Here is a 9,072-nt window from a genome sequence, read left to right on the forward strand (position 1 = left end):
GGAGCTCCAACACCTTCACACTTCAGATCGGATATACTAAACATGACTATTGTGTCTTCACTGTTAGGAAAAGAGGGATTAATTGAGGTAAAAGTGTTAGGTATTACAAATAGTATGCATCGAGGCTTGTTTAGAAAATAATTACAACTATGTAACGAATAGTGATATGAAAGTTACATTTTAGGTTATTATGGGTATTATGGACCTGTTTGTGGATTACATTGCGTAGCAGATCTTTGTACACAATGTTTTTTGTCTCTGTGGGTATCATATGTTCATTTCTTTCTATAATAATTTTTATGGATGCAGGTGATGTTGCTCTGGAGAAAGCTACATATAATTGTCCATGTGCAAAAATTGGTTGAGATAGATAAACACCAATTTTTTTTAATGACTATCCCTGGCTTTTATTGATTGTTATTGCATAACATATTTTGACTGGAAACTATTTTCATGAAAAACTGAATGGCAGATCGGATATGGTGTGTATGAATTTTATGTGAGGAATGTATACACGTGTTCCGATATAAGTTTTAGTCATTATAGAAGCTTCGATTATGGTTGGGAGAAGCTGTGAAACAATCAACCGAGCACCATTAGATAATCCCTCCTTTTGATTTATGTTTCTCAATAACATAATCGACGTTCCTTGTTTCAAGTGAAGTGCAGGAGGTGGCATTCCTGGAAATATTAATTCATTTAGATACTCTGTGGGATATAGGCCTTCTAGATCAGACGTGTGTTTTCCATTTAGCTACATTGAATTTGTATTGTTATATACTAAACCGGAAGCTGTGATAGTTTTTAGGATCATGTTGTTTATCTTATCTGCCACTTCATTTGTTGGACAAACAATTGCCCTTTCTAAAAGGTCTTTGGCAGTTGGGTTGGTGAGTATACAATCTCCATACACAAATTGTATAAGATCTTGTAACGCATTTGGTCCAGGTGGGATCAACAGTGATTCTGGAATTTGAACCCAAGATGTGTTGTCCGGATCATCTGTATCTGGACATCCAAGCAAACCATCTCCAATGTTGAGAAGCCAACTGGCAAAATCCATTGTTGATATTGTGTATGTCTCGGCATTTGTATTGGAAAGTAAATGCATATTTTCCGTAAGCATTCTAACTTCAAAAAGAGGCCGTAGATATGATTTTGGTAGTGTAAGTGTCGTTAGCTCATAACGTGTGCTTTTTGGGACAACTGGAAGTGTTTGTCGAAAGTCATCACCAAGGAGGACAGAAATACCACCAAATGGTTTTTTCTTACATTCTAAAACATCTCGTAGTGACCTGTCGAGATATTCAAAACATCTTATGTCACTTATTGGTGCTTCATCCCATATAATAAGTGATGTATGACACATGAGATCACCTAACATTGCTCTCTTTTTTATATCACAAGATTTTTTGTTTGTCATGTCTATTGGAATCTTAAATCTTGAATGTGTGGTTGTTCCAGATGGAAGTAATAATGATGTGATTCCAGATGCAGCAACAACTAGAACCACTTTCCCAATTGATCTAAGATAAGAAAGAATCGTAGTCCATAGAAAAGTTTTTCCTATGCCACCGTGACCATAGACAAACATCAATATCTGTTTCTTATCTTCAACGCACCCAATAACTGTTTGATAGATTACATTTGTTGTGTATTTAATCGTGGCAGAAATTGATTAAGCACTTTGTGTAGTTCTTCTCTATTGTAAGCCATTTCTTCAAGTAACAGTCGATTATCAATCACAGCAAGGATATCAGATGATGGCATCGGTAAATCAAAATCATGTAATGATCTTGAAGGGACGGAAGAACGAAGCGTATCCTCTAAACTGTGAAGCAACTAATGTGTTATGAGATCATCCTTGAAAGACAAAGACCTATCCATTATTCTAGTTTTCATTGTGTACAGATAATCATCACACATTTTTCATGTGCCACTTCCCATAAGAGGCATGGATTACTTACTTCACAAAAAAGCAGCAGGTGACAGAAGCTTCAATGAACGCGTTCATCCACTCGATGTCATCTCCAATTATTCATAATGCATTGACAAACTTCTGTAGGTTGGATGGACAATGTTGGAAACGGTACATAGATCTTCAAATGATTTGCAACCCTTCTGATGAGAAAGTAGCATTCTCAGATAAAACAGTTCACCAGACGATGGATGAACAAAGACAACTCGACCAACCATTTTTGATGAGTCATCAGCCCTACGTTCCCACGATTTAGAAGGAGCATCCCATTTGTAATACTTTGGATAGTCAACATATGTGACATCATGACCAGACGCATCTATTACATTCCTCTCATACCATGCAAGAAGGGTTGTTCTAGAAGAATTTCGGTTGGACAAAACTGATTGTATTGTGCTCTCTTCGTTAAACATAATATGTTGTGTGTTTTCTGTATGAACGGATAGAATCTGAACAGGTTGGTGCCGATGATGTATGTGAAAATCAAGAATACGCCATGCCGCCTCATGTGGACAGATGTATCTTCCATCTATGAAATTCTGAATTTCATTTACAAAAGAGGATTCCTTTTCTTTTCCATCCGCTTTATTATTTGCCACAACACATGGGCCACCTCTATCTTCTGTTTCAGTTTTTTGTAGTACATATCTAACACGATATGCTCCTTTAGAAATGTACTTGAAGAGGTATTTTATCACCATGTTCCATCCACAATACTCAACGTTAATATGTGCATCAAACCGAGAACATAACCTTTTGTTATAGGGTACGATATACCCATTATGTAACATCCATAAAATTTACGCAAAATTTAAACTTGTAATACTAACAAAAGAGTCAAATAGTAACTGTTTTTACAAAACATTTCCAATTCTTTTATCATCAGAGTGTCCCAAAATAGATCATAAGGATGAGGAGCGGTACGGTCACGCCTTTGCCTTCCCTCGCTCTCCTGAAGTACCTGAAACAATAAACTGAAAATTGTAAGCCCGAGGGCTTAGTGAGTTACCCGCAAAATACCAACACCACACTGACAGAAACCATAGCCATAACGATCAATCAAACAACATACAAACTGGGCCATCGGCCGGACTGGTCCGCCCTACAGGACCTACAGTGTATCTGCATCTATCCTGAGCCTTCGGCATGACTGGTCCGCCGCGTGGGCCTACAATCTCCCAGGACCGCTCAGAGGGTGTTTTGGCCTTCAGCACAAAGCAGGACCACCTCAACCCAACCAACAAGCAACTAACCATGTACGCATACTATCATATACTGGCATATACACATAGCAAACATATCTATCTCATTGACAATCAATCATAGAGTTTCACTCGTAACTAGAGTATCGACCTAACAGGTCACTAACATACCAATCCTTACGGATCGTAAAAGTATAACATACTATCTATCCTGATTCCGATCTAACAGATTGGAATCATATGTAGCATACCATGACAACCGATCTAACCGATCTCTAGCATAACAATCATCCTAAACAGGATGAATTCTAACATAGCAATAACATAACACCCATCCTAAACCAGGATGAAATCTAACATGGCAATAACAAAGCAACCATCCTAAACCAGGATGTAAATCATAAAGGGACGGCCTTGGTGCCATAGACCCTATCGATATAGTGAGGATAACTCACCTTGCAGATGTCGATTCGAAAAGCAAACTCCAACTATCGGATCACTTGACGCCGGCTCCACCACCTATAACCATAGCACCAAATACTCATAAGTTCTCACTCTTATGAGACACCCCATAACCTCTTAGTGATTCCTGATTAAGGTCAAAATCCTTAGTCAAGGTCAACAGTCCATGTTGACCTCAACTCGCCGAGTACACTCGGCCACTCGCCGAGTCCATGGAACACATTCCAACTCGCCGAGTCATCGGAGTGACTCGTCGAGTTCCTTCGAATCCTGATCAATCCTTAAGGCTACTCTTCGAGTTTCCTCCTTTCCACTCGATGGGAACACACATATGCATATCCTAGGGAAAAGCCATCCGACTCGCCGAGTTGTTCTTCAACTCGTCGATTTCTATGGTGATCTTCATCGGACTCGCCGAGTTGTTCATCCAACTCGCCGATTTCAATAACCATCTTCATGTGACTCGCCGAGTCCATCTAGTCCTCTTTCCATACAGACTTGTTTTGAGCCATGCAGCGGCTCCAAATCACGGATCCAAGCTTCTAGGGCATACTTACCACGTAAAGTTGCAAACTTTACGTGCATGCATGGTTATAAAGGCTCCAAATGTCTATTTTAAGTTCTTAATGGAGCTTCTAGTCCAAGAGGGACTCCAACCACGACCAATACATCAACTTTATGACTCTAGCATCCAAGGAGGGTCCAGATCTGAAGTTACAACTTCAGATCTAGCCCATAGCTCAACATCCCAACTTGAAAATCCATAAAAAGCCCTAGAATCAACCAAAGGGAAGAAAAGGAAGTAAGAATGGTACTTTGATACCTTCAAACGATGCTAGCTGAGGCAAAGCCCGCTTCCCACTCCTTTCTTGCTTCAATTTCCTTTGCACTCTTAGCTTCCTTCCTCCAAGATCCTCTTTTCTAAGCTTCAAACCCACACCAAGGCACACACACACGAATTAGGGTTTCAAGGGCTCTCAAAGACTGTAAGGAGTCCCAAAGGAGGCTGAGGCTCCTTTAAATAGGAGTACAAACCCCGGGATTTAGGGTTTCATCTGCCAGATCCTACTCGTCGATTCCCAATAGTGGACTCGCCGAGTAGGTTACTAAACACGCGTTCTCACCCCGCTGCTACTCGACGAGTAGGTCGACCAACTCGTCGAGTAGAGCTTTATCTAGAAATTCTTAATTAATTAATACCTGAGGATTGGGGCGTTACACATTATCTATGGGAATCCCACGTGGTGTTATGTGTTTTGCTGCTGAAGAGCGCTTGTAACACACATAACCATCACTATCAAAGAATGTAGATTCGAGAAATGGCTTTGGAAAATGTTTCTTACATTTGCCATCCTTCATACATGGAGCTTTTTCATTTAGTGGACCACATGGACCATGAATCATGCATGCAGTAATTGTTCTATACAATGCAGGCTCCGCAACCGGATCTGGCAATTCAACTGTTATATATCTATCTACATCTTCAGCATGCCGTATTTTAGATGAACTATTTACCCATAACAACGTATGACAATGTGGAAGACCTCTCTTTTGAAACTCAATCGTATACAAATCTATCAACATAATTATACTTGTTAAATTAAAAAAATGCACTTTGTTTTATGGTAGTGATATGTACGTCAAATTTAGGATGTATGTAATACAGGAACATGGAAGATAAGAATAAAATAATGTAATTTAATATGGATGGAAAAACAGAATTGTAAGAATCTGAGATGACATGAAAATACAAACTACTTATCCACTTTAAGAAAAAAGAACATGTATTTGTAAACCGTTCAATTTAAAAATAAATGAGGATAAGGGAATCTAATTGAATACAAATGCAAAGGATACAATTATCACATTGTTACATGACATATGTATACAAACCATTTAAATACTAAAAAGAAAAAAAAACATATAAAGATGGTAAACCATTGAAATGAAAACAGATGATAATGCAAGAAAACAGGTAGTTGTAGATGAAAGACGATATACTCATGTATCTTCATTCCAATTATTTTTAACATGTGTGTTTTTTATGTTGCACATTGTTTTTATAGTTACAGAACTGCCTACAAAAATGATTGATTAAAATGCCTGTAGATACTAATTTTATAACTACAAAATTTTTATCCAAACATTTTTTTACCAAACTGGCCCTGCATAGCGTCTATATAGTTACAAATATAGATTTTAAGATTTTTGGACGAAAATGCCCCTACATACCCTTCTTAAAAAAATTGATTTTAAGAACTTTGTACCAAATTGCCTCAACATGCTACTTTTATAATTTAAAAAAACATCTTAACAGTTTTGGACTAAAACGCCCCTGCATAATCTTTTTATAGCTAATAAAATTTCAACCTAACAATTTCCGATAACACAACAGTGGCATAAAATTATATTCGTCTCATTTACATGTCACAATAAAAGAGTAAGGAAAAAGTAAAATAATCATGAAAATTGAACAGCTGATAAGATATCTCAATAAAAAATAATCTCAACTAAGAATAGATTTCAAGTCATAGATAAAGGAAATAACATACATGCATCAACATCACCAAAAGTCTTGTCTCGTTTCAAGAAGTCCACAAAAGCATGAACCTTCACTTTAAAAACCCTTGCAATGATATATGCCCTACTATTTGGATCCTTCTCGTGATATCTATCCATGTATCGTCTTATCTCGGGCCATTTTACATTGCATATGAAAGTTATGAAATATTGTAGGTTACCATAAACTCTACATATGGCCAGTGCGTCCTGATAGTGACTATACATGTACCGGGTACCTCCTGTAAAAGAGGTTGGCAAAAAAACTCGTTTTCCTACAAACCGACCTTCCCTGTTCCCCTTTGAAAGCGCATCATATAGCCCACTAACATACTTAGAACGAAGACTGTCCTGATGTTTAGAAATGTAGTCCAACCGTGCAGCCTCAATACAAGTATCTGCATCCACGAGATACTGTTGAAACAGACGAGGGGCACTTAAAATTGGAGACCATATTCCATGTCGAGCATGGATGTGATATGCATAGTACATGTTAACTGTGAGGTTCCGAGCATTGACACCAATTTCATTTCTCAATTTCAACCGTGGAGACCAACCATCTTCACCATATGGAAACAAAATTGGATATTACAAGGCCATGTAACATGGATGAAGCTTGCTAATACGTTGTGGACGACCAGAATTAGAATGGACTACAATATCATAGGCAGTGCAATTACTGTCATCACCACTAACAATGCAACCTAATGATCCCGGTGAAGGGAGATCATATCTGCGATCCGGAACATTGCTGAAAAAACAAACGGAATAACAACTTATATTTTGTTGCTCTGCAATATCTTTTGCAGTCTTGAATGTTCATACATATTCATTGCTCTAAGAAAAAAACGAAACCAGAAACAACACTATACTCGCATCCAAATTTGGTTTCCTTGGACCATCAAAAACCCTCAACCTGTTATCAACCTCATTTTCTGTGTCAAATAAGTAAAGATAAAGAAACTGTGGTCCTTTCTGAGGGTCTGGATACAGGGAACCAATTTTATGACTAATTTGTCCTGAAATCTTAAACACAAAAGGCCCTCGACTATCATTGACATCATCATCAACATCTGCTCCAAAAGATGTCATAGAGAACATACTAATATAAGCTCTAATGTCCCATAAAAAATGGTCGTTAGTAAAAAGGGCCATAAATTCATCAGACATTCTAGAAGGATAGGGAAGAACAACCGAACCACTTCTACAACAACGATGATATCTCAGATGCTGAGGAGTAGACATTTTTAAATGTCTTTCTTTAAGCAAAAAAAAAGGCACCACAATAATCGCACACTGCATCACAGTCACCACAGTCTACATATTCAGGGAGAGCACGTAAACTATCTATCCATCGATACAATCGACGACGAACATTTCTACCGTCAGTAACAGAAGGCAAACTGGAAGAGGAAGCAACATCACCGCAACGACGATTCTTGCGAGGACCCATATCCAGAAAAGAAAAGCAAAAAAACCCAAATACAATAACAAAAAGAAGAACAAACAAACCAAAAGTAAATAAGCAGAAGGAGCCCTTACCTGAAATGAGAAGCAGAGACGGAAGCCAATAATCGGGGACAACGACCGGATATAGCGAGGCATAATGGATATACATGGAAAACAGTAAGCACCATGCAGGATGAGAAAATCGTGTGTAGATTATAACAAAATGTACAAAAAAATCCCAATAGTATTAGTTTCCAACATAAAAATTCGTTGGCCACAATTAAAGGGCCATTTTGCCAAAAAAAAATAGAAATTTACTATTCATCTTTTTGTAAGTCCCTAATCTGCCTGTGTATCAATCAGATCCGTTTGATGGTGCGGAATCCCAATCAAACGGATGATGTCAGATCAAATAGAAGAGAAGGAAAAGAAGAATAAGATGAATCTCTGTACGAATTGATTAGAATTAAAGTTCCAGATACAAAAGATTCACACACACAAAACTTCTCTCAGGCCGTAAACTCTCTTCTGTTCATCAATCTCTACTCCTCACCCTAACACCTATATATATACTAGGGAACATGGGCCGGATAACATGGGCCGTAAATGGGTGTAAGGCCATAAACTCAACCGTAAACATGACCGTAAACTCCAAAAATATTACAGAAAAATATAATTGCCCAGAAAAACAAAATATAAACCATATTTTGACCCAACAATCTCCCCCTTGGTTTATAGCTTTCTTTTCTTAATGACCCAACAAGTTCCCCCTAAAAAGTAGCTGGTTTTTCTTGTTAATCTTCATTAGAAGCTTGGCTTTAGCATTTATTTTCAATGAATGACTTCATCTTGAGCACTTGGGCAATTCTTCAAGATAGGGATGAGTAAAAGGACTGGGGAACCGGCCGGAACCGGTCCCGGAACCAGAACCGGCACCCGATGGAACCGGTCGGGCCGAGACCTATACTATAAATTCGTGATTATTTGGAACCGGGACCCGGAAAGAACCGGCTATTGGAACCGGCCCAAAACCGGGAACCGGCCCGGCTAGAAAACCATGTCACGTAATGCGGTAATGATGTTCACGATCGATCCCACCTCGGCACCTCCTGCTTGCGATACACACAAAAAAAACTTCTTCTTCCCATCTAGTCTCAAATCGCAATCGGTCTCATAACAAAAAAAAACACACAATCGTTTTTGACTTCTTGTGAGTCACGGCCACGATCCCATTTCCTGCCAGCTGCCACGATCCTAACTCCAAGTTCACGATCGAACCCTACTCTCTTCAGCAATCGGCAATCAGCATCACTTCATCATCATTCAATTCTTCATCTCCAAGTTTCCATCGATTACAAGTTTCCATCTCCAAGTTTCAATTGATCTTCAATTCTTTATCATCATTCATTGATTTTCATCTTC

General features: G+C 38.5%; 2 protein-coding genes across 2 annotated transcripts; both read right to left on the reverse strand.

Moving 5' to 3' along the window:
• Window positions 1-754: 754 nt before the first annotated feature.
• Window positions 755-1,770, reverse strand: LOC111896727 (uncharacterized). The gene is made up of 2 exons (XM_023892709.1): window positions 1,646-1,770; window positions 755-1,526 (listed from the first exon to the last, which is right to left on the reverse strand). Exons 1-2 carry the CDS (start codon window positions 1,768-1,770, stop codon window positions 755-757), a joined length of 897 nt encoding a protein of 298 aa, XP_023748477.1.
• Window positions 1,771-4,857: 3,087 nt separating this feature from the next.
• On the reverse strand, window positions 4,858-7,446 carry LOC111896726 (uncharacterized). The gene is made up of 4 exons (XM_023892708.1): window positions 7,052-7,446; window positions 6,828-6,952; window positions 6,195-6,761; window positions 4,858-5,216 (listed from the first exon to the last, which is right to left on the reverse strand). Exons 1-4 carry the CDS (start codon window positions 7,444-7,446, stop codon window positions 4,858-4,860), a joined length of 1,446 nt encoding a protein of 481 aa, XP_023748476.1.
• Window positions 7,447-9,072: the final 1,626 nt, after the last annotated feature.

This window comes from Lactuca sativa, chromosome 3 (genome assembly GCF_002870075.4).
Source record: "Lactuca sativa cultivar Salinas chromosome 3, Lsat_Salinas_v11, whole genome shotgun sequence".
NCBI classification, from domain to species: domain Eukaryota; kingdom Viridiplantae; phylum Streptophyta; class Magnoliopsida; order Asterales; family Asteraceae; genus Lactuca; species Lactuca sativa.

Bases quoted from the DNA above. Each gene is read 5' to 3' on its own strand.
- LOC111896727 (XM_023892709.1), bottom strand. From the start codon at position 1,770: ATGCCATCATCTGATATCCTTGCTGTGATTGATAATCGACTGTTACTT. The intron at 1,527-1,645 runs GTAATCTATCAA...TTCTTATCTTAG, and splicing joins CGATTAAATACACAACAAAT to ATCAATTGGGAAAGTGGTTC.
- LOC111896726 (XM_023892708.1), bottom strand. From the start codon at position 7,446: ATGTCTACTCCTCAGCATCTGAGATATCATCGTTGTTGTAGAAGTGGT. The intron at 6,953-7,051 runs GTTTTTTTCTTA...TTGTTTTTTCAG, and splicing joins ATAGTGTTGTTTCTGGTTTC to CAATGTTCCGGATCGCAGAT. The intron at 5,217-6,194 runs GTATGTTATTTC...TTATGTTGATAG, and splicing joins TTTTGGTGATGTTGATGCAT to ATTTGTATACGATTGAGTTT.